Source organism: Mercenaria mercenaria, chromosome 11, assembly GCF_021730395.1.
Source record: "Mercenaria mercenaria strain notata chromosome 11, MADL_Memer_1, whole genome shotgun sequence".
In the NCBI taxonomy this organism is placed as follows: domain Eukaryota; kingdom Metazoa; phylum Mollusca; class Bivalvia; order Venerida; family Veneridae; genus Mercenaria; species Mercenaria mercenaria.
In genome coordinates this window covers 12,149,446-12,175,638 of record NC_069371.1, presented here as the reverse complement: position 1 = coordinate 12,175,638, position 26,193 = coordinate 12,149,446, and the positions used below count along the sequence as shown (strand labels likewise).

The 26,193-nt window shown below is 35.3% G+C and overlaps 3 protein-coding genes across 5 annotated transcripts in view; 2 read left to right on the top strand and 1 right to left on the bottom strand.

Moving 5' to 3' along the window:
- The window catches only part of LOC123531326 (tRNA (guanine(10)-N2)-methyltransferase homolog), a 29,841-nt gene extending 20,660 nt beyond the window's left edge, over positions 1-9,181 (top strand). The window contains exons 10-11 of the mRNA XM_053518575.1: positions 2,087-2,207; positions 4,831-9,181. Of these exons, the coding sequence (XP_053374550.1) occupies positions 2,087-2,207; positions 4,831-5,010 (301 nt within the window). The 3' untranslated portion in view covers positions 5,011-9,181. The remainder of the gene's footprint in view (positions 1-2,086; positions 2,208-4,830) is intronic.
- LOC123531328 (uncharacterized) lies at positions 9,165-15,969 on the bottom strand. Its single transcript, XM_045312181.2, has 4 exons — positions 15,847-15,969; positions 15,259-15,402; positions 13,270-13,361; positions 9,165-10,551 (listed from the first exon to the last, which is right to left on the bottom strand). Exons 1-4 carry the CDS (start codon positions 15,861-15,863, stop codon positions 10,283-10,285), a joined length of 522 nt encoding a protein of 173 aa, XP_045168116.1. The 5' UTR covers positions 15,864-15,969; the 3' UTR covers positions 9,165-10,282.
- Positions 15,858-25,743, top strand: LOC123531327 (uncharacterized). 3 transcript variants are annotated; one of them, XM_045312178.2, is made up of 4 exons: positions 15,858-15,979; positions 17,891-18,045; positions 18,491-18,615; positions 24,774-25,743. In XM_045312178.2, the coding sequence occupies exons 2-4, from the start codon at positions 17,894-17,896 to the stop codon at positions 25,013-25,015; spliced, it is 519 nt and encodes a 172-aa protein (XP_045168113.1). In that variant the 5' UTR covers positions 15,858-15,979; positions 17,891-17,893; the 3' UTR covers positions 25,016-25,743. The 3 variants fall into 3 exon arrangements, with proteins under 3 accessions (XP_045168113.1, XP_045168109.1, XP_045168112.1); XM_045312174.2 differs by lacking the exon at positions 15,858-15,979 and adding an exon at positions 17,261-17,365; XM_045312177.2 differs by lacking the exon at positions 15,858-15,979 and adding an exon at positions 17,337-17,475.
- Positions 25,744-26,193: the final 450 nt, after the last annotated feature.

Genomic DNA, 26,193 nt, shown 5'->3' with positions numbered 1-26,193 from the left:
ATCAATTAAAGGCATATAGCTTTGAAACTTATTATTTCTTTTTCTAGGTCAATTACCAACCTCTCTGGGTCAAGTCCCATAACTCTGACATGTATTTTGAGCAAATTATGCCCCCTTTTGGACTTAGAAAATTTTGGTTAAAGTTTTACATGCAAGTTACTATCTCCAAAACTAATGCAGATATTGATTTGAAACTTTACATGTGTCTTCGGGGTTATAAAACTAGTTGATAGCAGCAAGTCCCATAACTCTGACTTTCATTTTGGCCAAATTATGCCCCTTTTGGACTTAGAAAATTCTGGTTAAAGTTTTGCGTGCAAGTACATACAGCTATTTCTAAAAGGCATATAGATTTGAAACTTATTTTTTCTTTTTCTAGATCAATTACCAACCTCACTGGGTCAAGACCCATAACTCTGACATGTATTTTGAGCAAATTATGCCCCCTTTTAGACTTAGAAAATTTTGGTTAAAGTTTTACATGCAAGTTACTATCTCCAAAACTAATGCAGATATTGATTTGAAACTTTACATGTGTCTTCGGGGTTATAAATCTAGTTGATAGCAGCAAGTCCCATAACTCTGACCTTCATTTTGGCCAAATTATGCCCCTTTTGGACTTAGACAATTCTGGTTAAAGTTCTGCGTGCAAGTACATACAGCTATTTCTAAAAGGCATATAGATTTGAAACTTATTTTTTCTTTTTCTAGATCAATTACCAACCTCATTGGGTCAAGTCCCATAACTCTGACATGTTTTTTGAGCAAATTATGCCCCCTTTTAGACTTAGAAAATTTTGGTTAAAGTTTTACATGCAAGTTACTATCTCCAAAACTAATGCAGATATTGATTTGAAACTTCACTTGTGTCTTCGGGGTTATAAAACTAGTTGATAGCATAAAGTCCCATAACTCTGACCTTCATTTTGGCCAAATTATGTCCCTTTTGGACTTAGCAAATTCTGGTTAAAGTTTTGCGTGCAAGTACATACGGCTATTACTAAAAGGCATATAGATTTGAAACTTATTTTTTCTTTTTCTAGATCAATTACTAACCTCACTGGATCAAGTCCCATAACTCTGGCATGTATTTTGGGCAAATTATGCCCCCTTTTAGACTTTGAAAATTCTGGTTAAAGTTTTACATGCAAGTTTCTATCTCCAAAACTAATGCAGATATTGAATTGAAACTTCACATGTGCCTTCGGGGTTATAAAACTAGTTGATAGCAGCAAGTCCCATAACTGATATGCATTTTGGTCAAATTATTCCCCCTTTTGAACTTAAAACTCTTTTGATATTTAACCTTTTTGGGTAATATTTTCCTGCTTCTGGGACAATATTTCGAATAGTCGAGCTTGGCTGTCTTACGGACAGCTCTTGTTTATGCCATGTTCTTTAATTCCAGTGGCCCCATTGTACAAATTCCTTGCAGAGACAGTAAAGCCATCACTGGCACGTTCTACAAAAATAAAGGGCTTACAGTTGTCAAAACTTCTATCAAAATAAGTAACCAAATAAAGGTTTTAAAGGCATACAACATTTCAGGACAATTCGTCTGCCCGCTAGAAACAAATTGTACTGTTTTTCATAGGTTATTCAAGTTAAGAATGCACCTTTTTCTTCTGACCCTGTGTCCATGCAACTTTTTCTTATTTACATTGTTAAAGAGAGTGCTTGCAGTTAAACGCAATGTAACTAGAAGTGCCATTGCTTCTACAATTTTTCAGTGTTGCAACAGTATACCAAGGGAAGACTACTTTGCATTATTTAGGTTTTGGGAAATAAGACATGTGTTTCTGTGTAGGGATATTACTTTGAAAGGATAATGTGAAAACCAATGACAGAATTAATTGAATCACCCTAGTAAGTCATATATTGAAATTGTGTAAATTATACACAAGACATCATAACTTGTTTAGCACATTCTTTGAATCAAGCTGTATTTAAAGAAAGTTATATATGCATAAGTCAGGATGCAATATTTACACTGATGGGAAAAGGCTCTTTTTTTTTTGTTTTAAAATTTAGATCTTCCGTATTTGCATCTGTTCATTTATACTTGCACATGTATTTTGATTAATAGGTATACTGAAGAAAATATTCCAACACATCCCTGTCTACAGATGGTACACAACTGTGAACAAAAACTGAACACCAGACTCTCTAGAAGACTTATAACTATGGAGAAAGTTAAAGATTTTTCTGTAAGTTATTATGACATATTACTCATTCTTGTCCAGGCTCAAAGGCTTATACACCTATTTTTTAGAATGCAACCTCACTATTGGTCAGTTTTAAATATACTCAATAGGGAAAGCACAGATCTACGGATCATGTTCCCCATGACAATATGAGAAAAGATTTTTGTCAGAAATAATTCATTCTCTGCTGCTGATTCATATGAAGAAGTTGGCAGCTATTTGGGAGAACAGGTTTGTACTGGTACAATATCCAGGAACACTGCTTGGGCTAACTGCCCGCCATTACGTAACTGAAAAAAAAATTATTGGAAAGCAGCGTTAAAACCGAAACAAACAAACAAACAAACAGAAATATGTACTAAGTAGCAACCTATCCTGTGTTGAGACAACTTTATAATTTACAATTGGTTACCTGGGTTTTTGCTGTTAAGGTATTGGACCCCTAATAGTAATGTTTTAAAAATGGCATTTGCTTGGTATATTCTTAAAGCTGATCATGTTTCCCACAGTGTTGCAAATTTTAAACAACTTTTACTGTGCCGTTTTTTGTAAATTTTGTATAATTTAAGGAATTTCCTCAAGCTCAAATACAGACAAATTTCAATGTGATGGCCACTTTCTAAAATGTTTGCAGATTAATTCATTACAGCATTAATTTTGATGAAAGAAACATCAAACTATTGATAAACAATTATAAAACACAAAATAAAACTGTAAATATCATTTTTTCTAGGGTGCCTCAAGTAAACAGATTTAATGAGACAGAATTCTGACTCCAACATTGAAATTTTAAAGTCATATCCTGTAGGTCTGTTTTGAATTTTGCTCACTTCATTCAAAAATAACCTTGGGGCATAAGTAAAACCTACCTGCATTTCTTCCACAATATGTAATCTAAAGAATGAAGGCAAAAATAGAGAACTTTTACCATATGTAACTCAGTATTTTTTAAGATGTCTAACTCTGCCCCTCCTGATTCAGAGGTAAATTGACTTTGAACAGCAAGAAATCGCTTATAAAATGAAAATTTTCCACTTTTGTACAAAACATCCATAATAAGTCTTGAAAGAAGTAAAAACTTACTAGAAAAAAAGGAAAATATGGAAAAAAAAATTGGGTCTCAATGGGGCTTGAACCTACGCACCCCTGAAAATTGCAGTCAAAGTAGGTTTATGGTAGGAGTTGAATACTATTCAAAAAGGAGGTACTCTTTACGGGTCCAATACCTTAAGTTGTGAAATTGTCAAAAACTGAATTTTTACACAGTCTGAAGCTTTTCTGGCGAATTTTTTTTTCTGAGAGTTTCAAACGGTCGCTTAAGAGGTCCTGACCTAGGTCAAGAAAATGTACTCTAGAACACATTTATCCTAAACCATTGCCGGTCAGTTAACCATCTGCTGCTTTTCAGTGTAGGAAAATTGTTTACTATGGAGAACAAGTGCGTTCTGCTGAGCAGTGTTAAGTAATACCAATTACATAACTGAAAATACAACAAAACAAACAAGTTTTGTTATGAAATCCCCCAAAATCCCAGTTAATGTGCAATAAATATTCATTCGTCTGAAGAAACAATGGAAATTTCAGTCTTAACAAAGAACACAGAATATTGTCAGGTCAATGCGCTTCCATCTCCATTTCTCAGACCAAGCATTATTTGATGGACATATCTTGGGATTTAAGAAAAGAGGAAATGAAAATAAGGATGAAAAGTCTTCAGATGAGAGTTCAATAAAATTTATATGAAATGTAGATATCTCTTCTTTCTAAATTTGCATTTTTCTGTTCCTTTTATATTGTACTAGATTCTATGTAAATTTTGTCATTCAGATTTACTATTTTACAAAATGTAAATGTTTATATAAACATATTCATGGTTTTGTTGATCATTATTTTGTCTTGCATTTAGAGGGTACATAGTTTCATGTTAACAATTAACACAAAAGTTTAATTTTCTGTAATAGCAATTGTAATTACCTGAGAAAACAAAATGAAGTATTCACCACCAGCACTAAATTGTTAAATTGAAAGGGATTATGTTTTCATTCTGGGATGTAATTCAGTTAGCTTGCATATGGTTGTTGATTTTACACATACACATGTATGTCTTGCTGCATGAAATATTTAATGCTCTGAGTAGAATCTGAAAGCTTCCACGTCTTTAAATTTCGATAGTTGCCATACATTGCTAATTGCTTACATGGCAGCTACTCTCTACCATTCATTTATGAGTGGAGGTATCCCCCTTTAATTTACATGTGGAGGCATTCACCTTTTATTCATCTGTGAAGATATTCCACCTTTCGTTCATGTAAGAAGGTATATATCTTTCATTCATGAGTTTAGATATCCACCATTCATTGTGTGGATATATCCACCTTTCACTTCTGTGTGGAATTATCCACATTCCTTTCATGTGTGTAAGCATTAGCATTTGATTCATGTGTGAAGGTTACCAGAAACTTGATGGGAACGAGTCACATGGCACAGAGTCTGAGAACACAGTAGGTAATTTACACAACAAAATATTTATCAGAATGATTTTAAACAAACAAATGAACAATCACTTCAAACATTTTTGAACAAACTTTTGATGAATTTATATATGTATGTATGGTATACATTTTAGGATGGTATACAAGAAGCCGAGGTGAGAGTGGACCACTTTCAGGAAGCTACATTCAGGGAGATGTACTTTAATGACTCAAATCTACAGAAAGAGAAGACTGTAGGAATAGTGAAGGAAAGGACTGGAGGAAGAGATAAATTGACAAATAAAGTGGAATGTTTAGATGTTGATGACACTTGACCAGCTTCTGTTTTGATGTTTAAAATTTTGCTATTTCTGTGATTTTTTTTCATGTCGGTTTTAAAGAGATAAAAGCAAAAATAAAAACATTTCAACATTTTTTTTTTTCAAATAGTGCACATTGGTTCGAGCTCCACTGGGGTAACAACCACGCCTTCTCATATGACACCAGAACTGGTTTTTCCAGGAAGCAGACTCGAGAATGGTTCAAATAAGTTTGAAGATTTCATCACAATCAAGCTAAAATAAATTAGTATAAACTAAATAGTGTTGTGAATAGCTAGAAAGCTGACCTATCAGCAGTGATAAAGAAAGTAGTACATTATGTAATAAGGTCCACAGTGGTGAGAAGAAATATATGTTTCATAGATAGTTCCCTATTTTTTTAACATTTATCACCCTTGAAAAGCTTAGCAGCCATTATGGGGGCAAAGTTCTAGATGTCCATATTATTTCGGTGGTTCTACCCAGGTGTCCGCTCGTGATGAAATAATGCACGGAGGGGCACCTGAGGTCTTCCTCCACCATCAAAGCTGGAAAGTTGCCATATGACCTTATAACTGTGTCGGTGCGACGTTAAACCCAACAAAAAAAAAAACACATGTAAAGACTAGATGTTTTGTAGAAAAGTACGTCTCCCCAAAAGCATAGTAGTAATAGGCAAGAAGTCAGTAGGGGACAGGAGCGAAAAAGTTTAAAAAAGGGATCATCTTCTCAACATGTCCAATCATCCCATTAAGTTTCAATGTTCTGGGTCAAGTGGGTCTCAAGTTACGGATCTGATATGGTTTTCCATGTTCTGGCCCCTTTGACCTTAACATAAGAAAGAAACAATCAATATGGGTCATCTACTCTGCATGTCCAATCATCCTATGAAGTTTCGACATTCTGGGTGAAATGTTTCTCAAGTTACTGATCAGAAAAGCTTTTCAATGTTCAGGCCTCTATGACCTTGACCTTTGAGTGACCCCAAAAATGATAGGGGTCATCTACTCAATAATGCCCATCACCCAATGAAATTGGAAGGTTGTAGGTCAAATGGTTCTCCAGTTATGATGGGAAATGAAGTGTGATGGATGGACGGACAGGGATGTGTGTAAAGGTCATTTAGCAGTAATAAGGTCAAAAATATGCTTTGTGGTGTAGTCGAAAAGAACTCCCTGATAGATAGTCCTGATCGTTCTATTTATGTCTCTCCCCACCCCCCTCTAGGGGAGTCATATTGTTTTTGCCCTGTCTGTCCGTCTGTCTGTACCTCACACTTCATTTCCGAGTAATAACTGGAGAACCATTTGACCTAGAACCTTAAACTTCATAGGGTGGCAGGGCTTATGGAGGAGATGACCCCTGTTGTTTTTGGGGTCACTCCATCCAAGGTCAAGGCCACAGGGGCCTGAACATGGAAAACCATTTCCGATCAATAACTTGAGAATCACTTGACCCAGAATGTTGAAACTTCATAGGATGATTGGTCATGCAGAGTAGATGACCCCTATTGATTTTGGGGTCACTCTGTTGAAGGTCAAGGTCACAGGGGCCTGAACATGGAAAACCATTTCTGATCAATAACTTGAGAACTACTTGACCCAGAATGTTGAAACTTCATAGGATGATTGGTGATGCAGAGTAGATGACCCCTATTGATTTTGGGGTCACTCCGTTGAAGGTCAAGGTCACAGGGGCCTGAACATGGAAAACCATTTCCCATCAATAACTTGAGAACGACTTGACCCAGAATGTTGAAACTTAATAGGATGATTGGTCATGCGGAGTAGATGACCTCTATTGATTATTGGGTCACTCCATTAAAGGTCAAGGTCACAGGGGCCTGAACATGGAAAACCATTTCCAATCAATGACTTGAGAACCACTTGATTCAGAATGTTGAAACTTCATAGGATGATTGGATATGCATAGTAGATGACCCCTATAGATTTTGGGATCACTCTATTAAAGGTCAAGGTCACAGGGGCCTGAACATGAAAAAACATTTCCGGTCAGTAACTTGAGAACTACTTGACCCAGAATTGAAACTTCATAGGATGATTGGACATGCAGAGTAGATGACCCCTACTGATTTTGGGGTTACCCAATCATAGGTCAAGGTCACAGGGGCTTGAACATTGAAAACAGTTTCCAATTTATAACTCGAGAACCACTTAGCCCAGAATGTTGGAACTTTTCGGAATGATTGGACATGCCAAATAGATGATTCCTATTGCATCCAGCCCCAAGTGTTGCTTTGACTTTTGCTTCTGTCCCCTATTGACTTCCTGCCTATTTTACTATGCATTGGGGGAGACATGCGCTTTTCTACAAAGGCATCTTCTATTTTCAGCATATTTGTGCTTGAACTGGAGGCCAAATAGGCATTATTTTGCATATGGAATGTATTTTACTTTTAACAAGACACATTTCATGCTTATATTCACATGTTTTCAAGTTATTTAATCAAAAGCGAAAGTAGGGTGTTTTTTCTAAGGACCGCACTCTAAGATGTGGCAATATGAGAGTACCCGACTTCAGTTGACTTGCATTTCACTGCATACTATTCAACACCCCTTTTTCTTTTCATTTTCATGAAACAAATGTATGTATGTTTTGTGGAAAATAGATCTCTGATGGAGTGAAAATCTAGAAACTGTATCAACATGGATCTAAAGTGACTGCATTTTATATGAAGCAAAGAATTTTTGTACCCCCCAACAACAAAGTTGTAAGGGGGGGTATACTGGTTTCAGGTTGTCTGTCTGTCTGTCTGTCCGTAGACGCAATCTTGTGCGCACCATCTCTCCTTATCCCCTTGACAGAATTTAATGAAACTTCACACAAGTGATCAGTACCAACAGTAGTTGTGCATGGGGCATGTTAGGTTCTTTTAGAAAAAAAATTTGCAGAGTTATGGGACTTTGTTTTTTTGTTACTATACTATATACATAGACACAATCTTGTGCGCACCATCTCTCCTCATCCCCGTGACACAATTTAATGAAACTTCACACAAGTGATCAGTACCAACAGTAGTTGTGCATGGGGCATGTTAGGTTCTTTTAGAAAAAAAATTTGCAGAGTTATGGGACTTTGTTTTTTTGTTACTATACTATATACATAGACACCATCTTGTGTGCACCATCTCTCCTCATCCCCGTGACACAGTTTAATGAAACTTCACACAAGTGATCAGTAACAACAGTAGTTGTGCATGGGGCATGTTAGGTTCTTTTAGAAAAAAAATTTGCAGAGTTATGGGACTTTGTTTTTTTGTTACTATACTATATACATAGACACAATCTTGTGCGCACCATCTCTCCTCATCTCCTGGACACAGTTTAATGAAACTTCACACAAGTGATCAGTAACAAAAGTAGTTGTGCATGGGGCATGTTCTGTTCTTTCAGAAAAAAAATTTGCATAGTTATGGGACTTTGTTTTTTTGTTACTATACTATATACATAGACACAATCTTGTGCGCACCATCTCTCCTCATCCCCTTGACACAATTTAATGAAACTTCACACAAGTGATCAGTAACAACAATAGTTGTGCATGGGGCATGTTAGGTTCTTTCAGCGACAAAAATTGCAGAGTAACGGGACTTTGTTTCTTGTTAACATACTATGTACATACAGTCTGCATATGCAATGTTGTGTGTGCCTAATCTACCAAACCCTTGTACACAATTTAATGAAACTTCACACAAGTCATCAGTACCAACCCTAGTTGTGCATGGTGCATGTTACATTCTTTTAGATAAATATTCTGCATAGTTATGGGACTTTGTTTTTTGTTACTATACTGTATACATACAGTCTATATATATACAGTCCACATAATTATGCAATCTTGCGTGCATCAAATTGCAATGTACTGTGTCAGTGCATGCAGGGGGGTACATTCATCACCTTTAGTGATAGCTCTAGTTTTTATTGGTATATAACCAAAAGCATCTGCAAGAATATAATTATGTTCTTTATCGTTTGATTGAACCTATGTCTGTTGGGGACATGATAACTAGTGAGACTGTGGAAAGTCTAGTGTTAACTATGTAGAGAGATTAGAGAGAGCAATGTACTATAAAACAACATTGATGAGTGGCATGCTTCAGGCAGGCCTTTGAATGACAATCTGGTAGGTCAAGTGGGAACAAATATTACTATTGTTTATAATTTTTGAGTTTATTGTATATGTGAACAAGTATAAACAGTACCAGGAAAGTAACAAAGCATGTGAAACAAAACAAAAACTCTAATACTGTATAAAATACTGTAACAACCAGCTCAAAGCTGATAGCATGTCAGCTGTTAACAAAATGAAATAAAAAGATATGGAAAAAATAAACTTATTCGAATTTTTGAACTTGGTTATATTTTTTAAGAAACTTGTAAGATGAATATTATACTATGGATAACTTCAGTGGTATTTGGTATTTTAAACCACACCAATATTCTATACAGTGGTTTAACTGCTCTGTGCAACAGGAGTGCTTTCTGGACTGATATACCGGTCACCATCCGTCTTTGCCTTAAGTGTGCACTCACTCATAAGATGCACCTTGGACTTTTACTGAATAAAAAATGTTTTGCAATGACCTAGTTTAAGGTGCAATATTTTCACATCAGTTATAAGAAAGAAAATGTAGATTGTTTTTTTTATCTCGAATGTACATCTTGTGAGAAATTAATGATAACTGAAACCAAGGACTGTCCAAAAATTTGAATGAAGAGTGTTTTGTCCAGAGATATTTAAAAAAAACCAAGCAAGTTTAGATAAAAAATATCGTGCAAAATAAAGATTACATTTAGCAAAAAGTCAATTTATATACAGATTAATTAACATCCATATGATTAATACTGTTTCATTGTCAGAACAATGCATAGTTTTTTTCTACCTCAAACACTGTAATATTTCTTATAAGAATACCAAATTTTGAACCTGGAAAATATTGATAACACAGGTAGCGTAATAAACATGGCAGTGAAAATGATATTCATAAAACATTTGCTTTTGCCTTATTTCTTTGATAGATTTGTCTAGAGCAGTAATTTAATAGCAGTAGGTGTGAGTCATTGTACATTTAGACAGTCCTCCATTTGATCAAATATTTCATGGTTTTGTAAGCTTTCTTATTTGATAGTCCTCTGGCATTTATTTTCTAGAATAGATAATAGATCGTACATTTATGTACAAACAACATTTCAAAGTTGTGTGAAGTAGAACCTTCTAAAACAGAATAATCATGCAGTAATTCTGCTGTGATCCAAAGAAACGGAATCTAAAGTTTTGGCACATCTCTAGGTTCAATCCTCCAGCTGGTTGGAAACTCCTTGCGTCTCCGTTCGCGCTCGGCATCAATCGCTTCATGGTAATATCCATAATATTCTCCACGTCCCTCTCTCTGTATGGGCACCCAGGCATCACTCTTGGGCCAGGGGTTTTGGAAAACGTCTTTAGGGGGCATAGAGGGTAGCTGTCGTGTGTACCCTCCGAGACGTAAGGCAGGAGTGCCGCTCTGTTTCAAACCAATGTTTTTGTGGTAGTAGCCTGGAATAAATGTAACACCATACATAGATTTTTGACAATATAAACTCCTGTGGGAATGGAAATTTCTGGACTTTAACCATTAGCTCTTTTCTTTTCTATTACTAAGGACATCTGTATTTGTAGTTAATTAAATCTAGATTTTAAACTAGTGGCATTTTGTAAATAGATGGTCTTGATTGGTATCAGTAAATTAATTTTATTCATTGAGTAATTACTAATTTTCAGATTCAGTTTGCACAATTACATATTTTTTGTAGAAAATAAATGTGGTTGATTGATGCTCTTCAAAAGTTTTCAGCCAAGATTTTGTCGATATTAAGGCAGAAAAAGAGAATCTAGGTTCTTTATTAAATGTTCAGAAAGAATAAGTGTACTTTACAATTGCGGGGGTAAATTCCAATAACTTCTCAGGGATCAATTGTCACTTTACTTTCCTGGTGTCGGTAACCTTTCCAGGGTATAAATATTCATGTGCACTCTTATCTTTTTCTAGACTTTTTTTAGACAGTTTCCAGATGATAACATGAGAATGCTTGGGCCTAGGATCATTAATTTTGGTACATAGGTGTAACATTATAAATTACCAGGCGGTCTCTCTTCAGTTACAAGTCTCGCCTCTGACAGGGCTCAAACGTTAGACCTCCCGATGCGTGGCAGGTGCCTTATCCATTAGGCCGCCGCAGCTTGGTTATAAGTTTGAATATTTTATTAATATAGTATAAAATTTTATTGAATCAGACTTTTATTACCTCCCTTCATGGTGCCGTGTGCAAGATTGATAAAAAAGCTGTTCAAACCATGTGATAATGTATATTTTCAATTTGGACAGCTGCTTTTTTCTGTTATAATATGAAATTAAAAGCATTGTGAAACTTTAAAAGGACCATCTACACTTTGTAAATGTATATATTTGTATTTTTAGCCCACCATCATCAGATGGTGGGCTATTCAGATCATTCTGCATCTGTGGTCCGTCCGTTAACAATTTCTCGTTATCGCATTTCCTCAGAAACTACTGGGGGGATTTTGACCAAACTTTGTCAGAAAGATGCATTGGTACCCTAGTTCTGTTCTCCTGAAAATCAGACTGGTTCAACAATTTTTGAGTGAGTTATGGCCTTTTGTTTATTTTGATTTCTAATATTTCATATCCAGTGGCCCTCCAGGTAGTTAATTGGTTTTTTATGGCCTTACCTGTAGAAGGGTCATAAAGTCTGTAGACACTAATGAGATAATGATTCAAGTTGTTCATTATTTTCCTATTACACCTCAGCAGTGGATGGACTACCCTAGCAGATTGATGATTAATTTGTTTAGTACTCAAATTTCTGGGTTTATTTATTAGTTACAATATACGTAATTATATGTGCATTCTTTGTATCATAATAAAAAAAAATGCATATAACTCATTAATGGTGTCATCTCTCTTGTTTAGGGTATGGGTTTAATTATTAGTTACAATTATTAGTTACCTACATTTAGGATTTTGAGTTAGTCTTGAAATTTGGAACATTCAAAAATGACTCAATGGTGGGCGCCAAGATCACTCTGTGATCTCTTGTTATTTCATACAACTTGAACATTATATACATGTAATTGTGTTTTTATTTCATATTATAACTTGCAGGGAGTATTAATTCTACATTTACTGACAAAAATACACTAACACTTAAAAAGGGTTATAATTGCAAGTTTGAAAAAATATTATTAACTCCGTTTGCATTAATTTTCTTGGATAGATTAAAAGTAGATGAGATTCCTGGGCTATGTGAAGTTTTTAATGTTGGTTCAGAATTTTGAAATGCCCCCATATCTATTAAATGGAAATGTGAAACTAGAAATTATATAGAAATCAAAAGAAATACACAGGTTTTTGTATATTAAATGTTAAAGGGAGATAATTACATTTTTTAGCCCGACTAGCAGATTCATGGATATGATGATCCTACTCTGTCGTCCTTTCCGCATTAACACCGAAAAAAAAATCATTTCATATCTTAGATAGCTTTGAAACTTTTTTTTTCTAAGTCAATTACCAACCTCACTGGACCAAGTCCCATAACTGACATGTATTTTGGACAAATTATGCCCCCTTTTTGTAGTAGGGTAGAGTATAAGGGTGCACTTATACTTCTTTGCTATTGAGCTAGCTTTTATAGCGACGTGGTAGAGTGTCTGCCTTAGGTGTGAGAGGTCCCGGGTTCGATTCCCGGTCAGGCCTTAAGTACGCTTTTTCAGCCTGTTACATTTGGCGCCCGACGTAAATAACTCACGAGTAGATATGAATGGACACCTTGGAACGTCCCACAGAGGTTCAAACTCCTTGAATTTGAGGACGAATTCTAAAATGGAGGGGATGTATGTAGTAGGGTAGAGTATAAGGGTGCACTTATACTTCCTCGCTATTGAGCTAGCTTTTATAGCGACGTAGTAGTGTCTGCCTTAGGTGTGAGAGGTCTTGGGTTCGATTCCCGGTCAGGCCTTAAGTATTTTCAGCCTGTTACATTTTCGACTTAGAAAATTCGGGTAAAAGTTTTGCATGCAAGTCGAGCATTGGCTGTCTTACGGACAGCTCTTGTTTCTAAAAAAAAGTTTCTAGACATGCATTTCTCTTTCAGTTTAAATGACCATAAATCCCAAACAGATTATACGAAAAAATGTAAAATGTTACTTAAATAAAGTTATCACCTTTAACCCGCAGTTATCACTTTAGCTTACCAGAGGGCGTATCTCTCTGTCTCATGAATTCAACAAACTGATCCTCAGACTGCATGTCGATAGCATCCCTTCTGGCCTCCTGGGGCAACGATCTGTTTTCATGAGAAATAAAAAAAAAACAAACATATATTCATTATCTCATTATGCTCATTCTCGCATACCAGAAGTCTACCAAGAATTCCCTGGGATTGTGACAGACCTCTGCTAGATGTCGGTCGTTCTTTGAAAAGAAAATGATAATTTTTATCACCGGAAACCGGGTTGGACGACAATTTATGACTTTTGCTTACCATACAATTACACTAGATCGCTGACCTTGGAAGGGGCATAATAGATGCATGGCCATTAAAATCTCGAAAAAAATGACACAAAAAGTGGGAGCAGTGTCTTGTAGAATTAGCATATAATTTGCATCTGCTTCCTACCATAGTGAGAAATTTGGTCTGATGGGAATAAAGTCCTAGACGACTACCATTTTAGAAAAGTTCTTTTCGCGTGACAACATTCCTTTAGGTGTAATATCTTTGCGGCGTCCTATGTTCCGTCACCGTAAATAAACGATATAATAGTTCATATTTAGTCGGGACAGATGCAATAAGACCGCGTTTCTTACAGTCTGCTTCAGTTTTGACGATTTGTAGAGAGCAATTTTGTCTGTGTCGTATATAAACAAGTGGGAACGTCTTTATGAACTTTTAGGACACGGAGATTAATTTTCTCACGAAATTCATTTATGCTAACAGTTCATTACATGCTAAAAGACCGTTACACGTTACGTCTCGCCAAATTCTGGGGAAAGAGAATTTATTTTTGGTTCGGTCGTCTGCCAGTAGAAAAATCTTGTCCATTCTGCATATATTCACTCCTTAGAATGGCACAAGACCACAGTTATTTGCCCTTGGTTGACCACAATACGGAAGTGGTTACGCGGAAAATAGTTCCTCTGTTTGATGGTGAATATTGGTGAATTTTTGACTGAAAGACCTGCAATAAATGGCATGATTTAATAGAGGAGATATGAAATAGTAGGTACATGTACAATTTGACAGAATGAAAATGTCAGAATATGCATAACATGACTTTTTGATAGGGCCTGTTTTGCCTGTTTGCGGCCATCTAGAGAGTATTCTTCATACGCATGTGATTTGGTTCAAAATGGTGGAAAAAAGAGCCGGTCAACCCAATGTTTACTGTGGCTGGAATTTTTTTCTCTTGGATAGTTCTGTTGAGTTCAGGTATTTTTATAGGGGTTGGAATGCATGCAAAATTGCTATAGTGTCCAGTGCCTATATAGAACATATAGTAAAAATAACTGTGGTCTTAGGCCTGAATGATTGTGGTAAAGAGATGTGCCAAACGCTACAGGTTCAGTCATACGGATTCCATGTCGTGGTAGTGCAGTGAGATCAAAGGTGAAATGGGAATATTTCTTGTCCGCTCTGTATATTTTGCCCCTGTATGTTTACCAATGATTAACTTGGCAAAGATGTTTGCAATTTACCAGACCACACTGCCACGTCTTCGGGACTAAGACAAACTTTACGGACAGTGAATCAAAGAACAGGTGTGCATGTTTCCATGTCTGTCCCTTTAAATACAGAATATTCAAATAACTTAAATGTTGGCCTTAATGATACAGGGAATGCAGCTTTCGACCATTTTCGTTCTGGATTAAACACCATGTTACGAGAGCTGTCGGGTAAACATAATTCACCCGCCTATATAACTGAAAAGATGTAATCTCTTAGTTTTGTTTCTGTTTTTTTAGACTTACCCACTAGGCTTACCGAGCTGGCATATTACCATGACCCAACAAGTAAAAATTACGGCGCTGTCCTAATAAGGGGCACCACGAAATCGAACACCGTTACCTAGTCTAGGAAGACGAATCCTTCAAGTTAATATAAAAGCACTTTGATAAATACTTGCTTTTACTTTTAAAAAGAAATTCAGATACAATTAAAACACCATATTTGAATATATATGCACCTGTAGTCACTGTATTTTATCCAGCGCCCTCTCTCTGACGGTACATAGTATCCAGACCCTTCATATACTAGAGATTTTCCATCCCCTGACAGATAATTGTTGGACGGGGTCGAGTAGTGAGGTTGCGGTAGTTGAGCTGCCATCCTGTAAGATTATAAGAAAACAATAATCTTGGAAGGTTCATTTAACGATTTCAGAGTACTGTTTACTGCAGGTATGGGACAAATTGTGCAACATTTCAAGTCTGTTCGTAGAGTCTCAGTTTTCACATGGCTCTTGTTATTTAGTTCCTCCGCATATATATTAACTCTTGATAAAGCGAAGTATTTGATTATTTGATAAATACAAATGTATATAAAGTTATAACTGCAAGGTACATGTACATACCGTGCGTCAAACTAAAGTACACAGTGTCTTGGACACCACACTAACGCCGTCCATTTATTCGTAAGATAATATTGCTCAGGATTAGATGGTTTTTCTCCATTCATATTAAGTATTCTTTGTTTTATACTGAAATTTATTTAAAATATGCCATTTTTAATGACAACTTACCTGTGTGTTTACCTTTAATTAAATATCTTTTACCTGTACACCGGTTGCATATGTTGTTTACTTCCGTTGTTAAGAGTTTGACGGTGCCGAGGTAATTTTCTATCTGTTGTTTTGTACCTAGGGGATATCTGGCTAGTAGATGGAATTTGCTCATTAAGATATAAAGGTAAAAGCAGATTTTGTATCTCGATTTTTCTGTCGGTTTAATTAAAATTACATTTAATGTTAGTTTAGTACCCGTTTCATCCAGAACATTAGATTATCCGATTTGTACATAAACTCTGATTTCAAATTTTCACCATAATATGGTTACAACATATATAAATAATAAAATACGTTAGTGAATTTGTAAGCATGAAAGTATGGGTTTTTTCTGTTACGTGTTGTAAATTTGCATACACATGTAAGCCATGTAGATTCATTCATTTGACGGATGTAAACATTAAGCATTGATCAGTGCCGTTTTTAATCAATAGTTAAGTATTGATTTGTATATTCATTTAAAGCTTATTACAAATACTTAAATACGGTGCAATATTGGATAAGTTTGCAATATAATAGAAATACATTTCATAAATCGACAATGCATGTTGAATATTTTGTTTTTCCATTGTCCGCTCGTCTGCAGTCCCGTCTACAAGATGTATATGTTTCAACGCCGACTGCTACTTGTATATATAAGAAAGTTCATTCCGTTAAAAAAATCGTGGGTTTTGACCTAATATATTTAGGCCTTCTAACCGCACACTTGACCGTTGAAGTTTGCGTTCACGCGAAAATTATTACGCATTATGTCTTCATACAGTATTCTTACTAGATTTATTAAACATTTATTAAACAAGTTGAATAAGTATAATAACGTCAGTGCGGAACTGAACAAATGTAAGATTCTTTTTACTAGTATCGCATGTTTACTCTCTGCGGAAAAATCAAAATTTCTTCTTTCTCTACCTTTTATAGAAAAAGGTGTAAAATTGAAATGTTTTTTTTCTCTCTCAAAAGACGGTCTTTCATAGCCGTCAGTACTTCATATCCTTGAAACGACGTCAAATCAAAAATATTTATTTTCTCCCTATTCTTTCCATTGAAAATTAGGAATTTTATTTTGTATGAACTGCTGCAAAATCTTTCCCTAAAATACCCCTCCCACAGCATTTTGTATGAACTGCAGCAAAAGGAAAGAATAATATTTTGAGAAATTTCGCTCCCGTGGCAAATGTTATAAATAGTTTTATCGTTAACCGTATTGAAAAGATGCAGAGCAGAAAGTTACCCGATTCTACGTGTTAAGAAAATCTAAGATTTCACCCGAAATTATTTGCAAAGTTATAAGGCCAGCATTATTTTTTTAAAAAAAAAACGTTGTGAATTATTGTTCAGTCAACTATCAAATTACGGGAATATTTAGCAGACGCCACATCTGACGTTTCTTGCGATGTGACGTCATTTCCATTAATATAATACTAAGATGAACTAGACGACGGTCCGTAGCAGAGGTGTGGGCCGACACCGCTTTTTAGAGAGACGGAGCCCTGATGGAAACTTTATGATGGTACAATGCAAATGCCCCATTTGTCGCGGCGGGCGATGTTTTTATAGACATAAAGTAATTATGTAAAAATACAAGCCACAAATAGAAAGGTTGGCAGTTTTCAGGAACAGGTACATACAAATAAAAGTACAGACGCGTATAAATAAGAAGTTCTTATTTCTTCATTTGTAACTTACCGAATTATGTCCTTATGGATTAATACTGCATTTTATGTCTCCTTCATAATGTCAGAAATGCGTAAATTTCTAATTAAGGATCCGAAATGCTTTTCTTTATTCAGTAACCCGTTATGTCACTTTTTACATTAAGGAAAGAACCTGTAATGACTCTCGGTAGTTCGACAATTCTTTGTTTTGCGTAATCCCCAGTTACAAAGCGCGCAGCTCTTCGCTGCACAGCTTCAAGTGACTGAATACACATCTGAGTGTGGGGATCCCAGATTCACATATATCGATAATACATATAATTCTTAGGTTGTATTTAAATGTTGTATTGTAAATATCTTTTACTGTCAAATTTTTTTAGAAGATGAACAAAGGTCTAGAGTACAGTACAAGCCAGGGGTCCATTCTGGCTGACCGGGGTCCACGAAATATGGTTCCAGTCCACAACTACCCTTCCGGTGTTGGAAAAAGTCACGTGTGGAGAGGAGCCGCTTATTACGTCCCCAGTGAAAACAGGTTTGTTCATTTACGTACACGAAATCCCTCTTCCATCGGTATGCCTGTATGAACTAGCATTATATGAATAAACATTTTTATATCATGCTAATATTCACTGAGGGTAAGTTCCAGCGTACACTAAAATTAAGATATATATATAGATCTATATATCATTACAAACAGCACAGTTCTGAGTAATTTTGCTTTCCACGTAAAGTGTTATTGTACATGTATTAGATCTGTACCTGACGTGTCACGTAAATCCAAAAGTGTTACTTTTCTTAAAACCATTTTAGGATAAATCTTGAGTCAAAGTATCACATTTCATTTTTCACTTTACTAAGTATTCCAAAACTTCGAAATACAAATGAAATACCGTGATGTCTTTTCATACAAGAAACCTTATTTTTTTAAATGCCAACGTAATGGTTCCTTTTACCTGACGTGATGTTACTGTTTACAGATGGATACAGCAGGACAAGTATAGGTCACTTCCCCGGGAGGCAAGGAGAGATGCTATATACTTCGAATCTGAGGATGATTGGGTTGCTTGGAAAATAAAGAACGATAAGCCCAAAGGCCCTTCAGGTAATTCGGTTATCATGGTTACTTAGCAACACGCGATGTATGCAACGTATGTTTGTATGGAACAAAATAGTTCTAGTCTTATACGGTGAATATAACAGTAATAAGTACATCATAGATGTGCTTTAACAGCATACATTGGCAACGTATACATTGTACATTATATACGGTCAAATCTATGTGAAATAAACAACCAGCGGCTGGTTAAAAGTAGAGGTAATGGCAAAACGTTATTTATCCGGATAACGTAGAATAAAGCCTGGTATCGGTATACGGAAATGAAAATCGTATTATGAAGTTATGGCAATACGTGAGTAAATTGATGAAGATGGTAACATTACTATCCTTTTAACAAGAGCAACGCCTTGCGGGTGCTGACGCTCATCTGATTTTTTTTGTATAATAAAAAAATTGCCCTACCCATGATTTTCTAAGTCCAAAAAGGGCCATAGTTCTTGCAAAAAGCATGCTGGAGTTATGTTTCTTGATGTACATAGTCAGCTTATGATGGTGAACAACTGTTGCAAGTTTCAAAGCAATAGCTTGAATAGTTTAGGAGAAAAACTGACCTAAACATAAAACTTAACCAAGAAATCTGATATTTTCTAAGTCCAAAAGGGGCCATAAGTCTTGCAAAAAACAGGACAGAGTTATGTTTCTTCCTGTACATGGTCAGCTTATGATGATGAATAAGTGTTGCAAGTTTTAAAGCAACAGCTTTGATAGTTTATGAGAAAAGCTGACTTAAACATATTACTCAACCAAGAAAACTGATTTTCTAAGTCCAAAAGGGGCAATAATTCTTGAAAAAAAGCAGGATGGAGTTATGTTTCTTAATGTACAGGGGTCAGCTTATGATGGTGAACAACTGTTGAAAGTTTCAAAGCAATAGCTTTGATAGTTTAAGAGAAAAAGTTGACCCAAACATAAAACTTAACCAAGAAATATGATATTTTCTAAGTCCAAAAGGGGTCATAAATCTTGCAAAAAGCAGGATGGAGTTATGTTTCTTGCTGTACAGGGTCAGCTTATGATGGTGAACAGGTGTTGCAAGTTTTAAAGCAATAGCTTTGATAGTTTATGAGAAAAGCTGACCTAAACATAAAACTTAACCAAGAAATCTGATATTTTCTAAGTACAAAAGGGGCCATAAATCTTGCAAAAAGCAGGGTGGAGTTATGTTTCTTGCTGTACAGGGTCAGCTTATGATGATGAACAGGTGTTGCAAGTTTCAAAGCAATAGCTTTGATAGTTTAGGAGAACAGCTGACCTAAACATAAAACTTAAAACCCATTATGAAAACTTAAGTGAGGTTCAATTTTTTTATCAGAACGTGCAGAACTACCTTAAGACAAATTGAAATTGGAACAAAATCTCGGTTTGAGAAGTTAGGTGACAGGCTGCAGGTTTAGTTGTAAATGCTTGTCTTGAATCTTTTACAGCAAATGACTTACTTTCGCAAGTCATATTAGGTCAGTGCAGGTTTGAAGAAGGGTTTCATTTTGTTTTAGACAGTTGGCGAAAGCCCCGAGAAAAAAATCCGTAGGCATTTTTTAGTACAATATGGTATCATACATCAAAATGTTCGTTGGGGTATACGGAATTCAGCCAGTGTGGATACCAGGCTCAAATATCCGTTTTCAAGTTTTCGCGAGGCCCCAAAAGGGGTGCACGTGATCAGAAATAAAATGAAAGTAAAATGTTGTTTAAATTACAATTTAAGGTAAATCTGACTTAAATATAATAATAGAGTGGAAAAATTCAATTATATAATATAACTTGAGGTATAAATGTAATTTTCAAGTGAAATTAGAGACTAAGAGGCCCTAAATTGGGGGTTCTCCATCATACGGCATTTAAATGATGATGTGACGTATCCAGTATGTTAAAATTTGAAGTACATCGGTATTAACATGTAATTATCTTCTGTCGTACCCAGTGCATATAAAAAACTAAGACATGTTACATGTTCTTTGAAATTCCATGTATAATTCAAGAGGCCCTAAAAGGAGTTACACTCAAAATGAACAATTTTAACTGGACATGCTGCATATCATTTTTGTCATCATCGTAACATTCAGTGAAGTGTGTGTATATACTTACGCAGTCTTAAAACATTAACTACTAAAACTTATTGTGTAAAGTAATTTTATTATATTTATTATTGCAGCATCACTTTCTATTGAGGTCTGAGAACACTAAAACCGAGACTTTCGCAAAACACTTTGATACAGATATAGAATAAGTAACTGTGAGAATTTCATGAAATTGTAGAGCCAATATATTCAAATACATGTTACTTCGCTGCATTTCATTTCCTTATTTTCATTTAATTGTTACTACAATAAGAGTGAGTAAAATGGTGGAGTCACCAGATGTAATAATACTACTACAATGTAGAAAACCTCGTGTGACATTACACGTAAATGTTTGTAATCAGGTCTACATCACACAAACGTGTTTCGCAAGGTAAAAACTTCAAACTTACTAAACTTAAACTCTTGGTCAATTTATTAATCATTTAACAGTATCAAGACTTTTACGGATATTTGGTACGTCATTCCTTACTGATGATCGAATTTCTGTATATCGAAATGTTATTAATATGAGTTTCTAAGGTGGTAGTGAAATGAATTACAACACAGGCGCCATATGCTCATGTAACACAAGTCATGCTTAGACTGTCCTAAAGAATGGTGTTGCATTTTTACTTTTTGAGAGTATTTTCAAAGCACAAGGCTAGACAAAAAAAACTGCAAGGACAAATATTCATTAAGAAAAACTACATTCGGAGAAAGAAGATCCCCCATCAAACAAGAACCCCATATCAGTGATTGTATGGATGTGTGCATGGTTAACTTTACACTTAATATACATGAACAAAGTAAAATATATAGGCAACGAGAAAGATATGGACACACAAAGGCAAAAAGTGGAGCACAGATTTGGAACTGTCAGTTGCAAAAACACAACTTGGAAATTAAACCAGTAAAAAGTGAAGTAAACCTGTCTCCTAATCCTTCCAACTTTTCAGAGCTGCATAACAGTTTAAATATAAGACGTAATGGCAAAGTATGTACAATACGAAATGTTTCTGTAAATTTAGATACAAAGTAAGCCTAACAACTATTAAGACATGTACTCAGTTCTTTTAACCTGAGCAAAATAGGCTTCTAGAGCATAATAAGCCTAGAACTGAAAAATTATCATTAACAATTTTTTAATGTTGAGCTGAAACTACATGGAGGACCCTCAGGTTGGAATCTAGACCTGACCATCACTAAGGTGCCAGGAAAATCGTTGCATGCAGTCATTTGTACATAAAAATGCTTACTCTCAGGAATCCTTACAAGTATAACTATCGTTAATAACGAACAACAAAATATACATACTTAATCTATTATCAAAATTGTAAACAAACAGAGTTCACAGGTTCTGGACATTCTTGTTCCTATAGCATGAATAGAGGCGAGTATATGAGGACAAAGAAGAGCCGATATCTACAATCTGCAAGGCACGAAATTACACAAAATACTAATGATTACATCATTTTTGAAAATATTAGAATTTTCTAGCCCCTTTGTGACTACTGTTTAAACACCACCTACCAAAAAAACGTAGCTGGTTGGGAAAATAGGCGCTACATGTTCACATGAACATCAGTGATCCTTTTCAGGTAATGAAATACTTACAATAATAAAATGTAACTATCAGCTGTGCAGTGTCATTATGACATTTACTGAAGTGGACACACACTAGTACTGGTGTCATGTGGTACATGAAATGCTGACCTCCAGATTGAGCAGCGGAAACCTAAATACTTGACAACTGCTCCGCTGATACCAAATTAGTTAAAAATGTCTTTGACTTGTGTCTCTGGCTAGCTGAATCAAGTGATCTGATTGTTGTATGGGGTATATTCCAATGATACAAGACATCAGATGAATAAAGAAACATGTATAGGTGACATTGCCAATAAATATAATTATAGACTTGCTACTAGCATATCAAGAGGGCACACATTTAAGATTAATCTGGTCTTTGAGCAATATTTATACTATGGCATATTAGTTAAAGTTTCACTTACATCCTATTAAAGAGATGTGAATACCATCATACATATAAAATGGTGAATTAATAATTATGCTAATTATATTTCAGCAATGATTCTATTAACTAATAACTACTTATTAATCTAAATTATCATGAAATGTGAGTAACTTAAACCCCTTTGGAGCCTCAAAATTGTTTTTTTTAGTGGAGTGAGTGGTAAATACCTAAGAATAAATATTAAATTGCAGTGAAGAAAATATACTGGTAAATTTTATGGTTTACAACATATGATATGAAGGAAGAGAGCAATTTACCAAACATTTTCAACAAACTTAAAAATTTGCTTATCAATTATTCTACAATAACATGACACCACAGTGGTGCCTTTTTTATTATTTTGTGTATTAGAATGCCTGTTACACACCTGAACCTTAAATGCTCAACCTTACTATCGTAGAGATTTCACAAATAGAGTAAAAACAATATACTTAAAAATTATGCGTTTCGTATCAAAATTTCAAAATATTTTTTTAAAAACCCTGTAATGGGCCTCAAATTTTAAAATAATTAGTGTGATGTACATATTTATTCATATTACAATACATTTAATCTAAAACAGATACAGATTTCATCGAATAATGATAAAAATGAAAATTTTCTTTAATATCCCTTAAAATTGAGAAAAAAACTAATTGTCCCCGTTTGGGGCCTCACAAAAAAAATTAAAATGGATTTTTGAGCCTGGTATCCACCCTGGCTGAATAGGAGAAAGAATAACGAACGTTTTAAGGTATGATACCATATTGTACTAAAAAATGCCTACGGATTTGTTAACCAGGCCTCTTTTCCCAGTTAGCCAACTGTCTATTTAAAGTGTTCGCCAATACAACTAGATTTTTCTGTTTTAGTATTTATAGAATTTTTATTGCTGTATATGAATTAATTCACCATGAATCTGACAAGATGTTAAATTACCATACTATTGGAGTCAGACTCGGGACGGACAAAACACGAATCCTGAAAGCAGGCAATGTGCAAGCGTAGGACACATAATCTCGGTGTCAAAGTCTAAGTTTATGATGAACCTGTGTTTCTATGTTCTTTTAATGGTTAAGACAATAGTTAACGTAGGAACTCGTAGAATAACCGCATTTTCTCTAACTGTTTTCCTGTAATCTCGAGGTAAATTTAAGCTGGTTCCGTTGACATATCCAAGACTAAAAATGTAGTAAATGGTGCCTCCGATACGGTGTGTGTCAATACGACAGACATCATGGCATTAATGTCGCGCGTGGTGTCGCATTGACTTGCGCCATGTCACATTATCATGCGTCGTGGCGTGTCATATTTTCTTGTGTCGTATCATATGTCGAGCGTTGACCCAAAAAGGTTTACAATACAAGAATGCGACAGGACGCACGATAATGTCTCTACAGAAAATTCGCGATATTTTGTCGTATTGTCGCATAATATTTCGTATTGTCGCGCGTCATGTTACATTTTGTGCGGTTGACACAGCGTGACACGCGACAATGTGACACGACGCTTAACACACAACAGGAAAGGCGGCAATACGACACGGTTACGTAAGAAATAATTTTGTAGCAAAAGAGTGTTTTAACACTGTTAATGCACGATGGGTGGTTATACGTCGAGCGTAATAATTTCACGAGGGCGCAGCCCGAGTGAAATTATTTATACGACGTATTACCACCCGAGTGTATAAATAGTGTTAAACACTCTTTTGCTATAAATTATTTCGATTCTAATATGTCCTTAATCTAAAACAGTAGATAAAATATACTATAGCGCTCTTTCTTGGTCGCAACAAAAACATTGATGTCACCGCACGTTAACGTGACGTCATTCTAGCGTAGGCGTGTTTTAACAGAGACAAGCATATTAGAATTAACATTAATATAGCGCGTCGTGTCGTATAGTCTTGTATCTCGTCGCGTCGTATTGTCGCGCATGATGTCATGCGTCGTTTCGTGCGGTGCGTCGACCTAAAACACGACAAATGCCACATGACATGAGCTAAACAGAATTCCTCGAGTTTCACTGTAGAATATATAATACTTGAATAGTTCTAATTTGTATAATTTCAGGAATAACAATGTCCGGATACCCACGTGATTTTACTGGTGTACCAGTTCCAACACTACTTCCGTCTCAAGTTTGTGCTATAAATAGACGTTGGTCTGGTGCTGGCTACTTTGCTCCCTCTTCCAACCGCTGGTTCCACGATACCGACAGTCCAGGAATACCGAAGGAATCTTTGCATTTCTATAACGAAGAAGACTGGATAAAATTCAAGTACATGTGCGAGAACCCTGCAATTCGAAAGTAACTGAGTGCCTTTTAAATAATAGTTTGATGCATGGACGTTTTTGTTTGATATAAACTGTCAACGTGTATTCGTACATTTTTTTCGTGTTTTGCAGGCTTTGTTTTAATATTTGACATATTGTCCTCGCAATGAACTAAAAAAGGACACTTGAAAATCTTTCGTTTCTTCATACGGTAATATTTTTTTCCGGGATGTAATACACAAATTCCTTAGTTTTATCATATATATGGATTTTACACGTTAACTTGCAAAGGATTCTGTTTATTTTTCAACATATATATACCTGATAGTATTAAGAAAACTGTCTTCACGATTTAGCATTAATATATCTTTTTGTTTTAATGATTACAACAGTATTATTCATGTATAGTTAATTCCAGGAACATCATTATCAGTATCCAGTCAACGAAAATCGTGTGTGTACGTGTATGTTCTTCGTGTTCATTTGAGCTTCAGTGCACTGACCGCGTACTTACGGTTTAACACACTGAAAGCTTTCATATACTGTCACCAGATGTATTCTTGTTAAGATACTTGATTGTTATCTTTATCTTTTGAGTATTTCATTTCTGGTCATATTTTTCACATTTTTCCCTGTATAAATATAACCCACAATAATGAAATGGGTGCGTGCTGGTTTCAAATAATTTAATAGTAAATATATAACATTATTTTCTTGTTGTAAAACACGTTTTACTGTTACCAATAAAATTGCTTCTTAAAATATACATATCATTTAATATTTCTTATCCTACTGACCGTTTCTGTTCTGCAACAACGCACCTAATGCTAGACATCTATTTTCAATCAGTCTTGAAAAAATGTGCAGCTAAAATGTATCCTTATAGACGAAATACTCACCGTTGTTTTATTATTTCATACATTGCTTTATGACGTTGAAGTCAAAACGGGCTGAAGTCCCGCCAGAGACCGGAAGTGTGGAAATAACAGGTTATTTGCATATGTGCCATTCAGTATAGCTTGAGCAAATTTAATAGTATTTAACTTTAAGTATATTTGCTACAATAAGTAAGGTATATATAAAGCACTTGTGCAAAACCAAATTTATGTGCATGTGATAAAGTAGTTTTTGTGGAGACACGTATCACACTGATTTTACAGAGAAACTGTTTGCTTCTATGGAACACGCTCATTCTATGTTGAAACATTTGACTGTA

What these genes read in the sequence shown, in the direction of transcription:
- LOC123531327 (XM_045312174.2), top strand. An exon ending in TACGTCCCCAGTGAAAACAG is followed by an intron (nt 18,046 to 18,490) that starts GTTTGTTCATTT and finishes TACTGTTTACAG; the next exon opens with ATGGATACAGCAGGACAAGT. An exon ending in TAAGCCCAAAGGCCCTTCAG is followed by an intron (nt 18,616 to 24,773) that starts GTAATTCGGTTA and finishes GTATAATTTCAG; the next exon opens with GAATAACAATGTCCGGATAC.
- LOC123531328 (XM_045312181.2), bottom strand. An exon ending in ATAAAATACAGTGACTACAG is followed by an intron (nt 13,362 to 15,258) that starts GTGCATATATAT and finishes TCATGAAAACAG; the next exon opens with ATCGTTGCCCCAGGAGGCCA. An exon ending in ACAGAGAGATACGCCCTCTG is followed by an intron (nt 10,552 to 13,269) that starts GTAAGCTAAAGT and finishes CATTTATTCCAG; the next exon opens with GCTACTACCACAAAAACATT.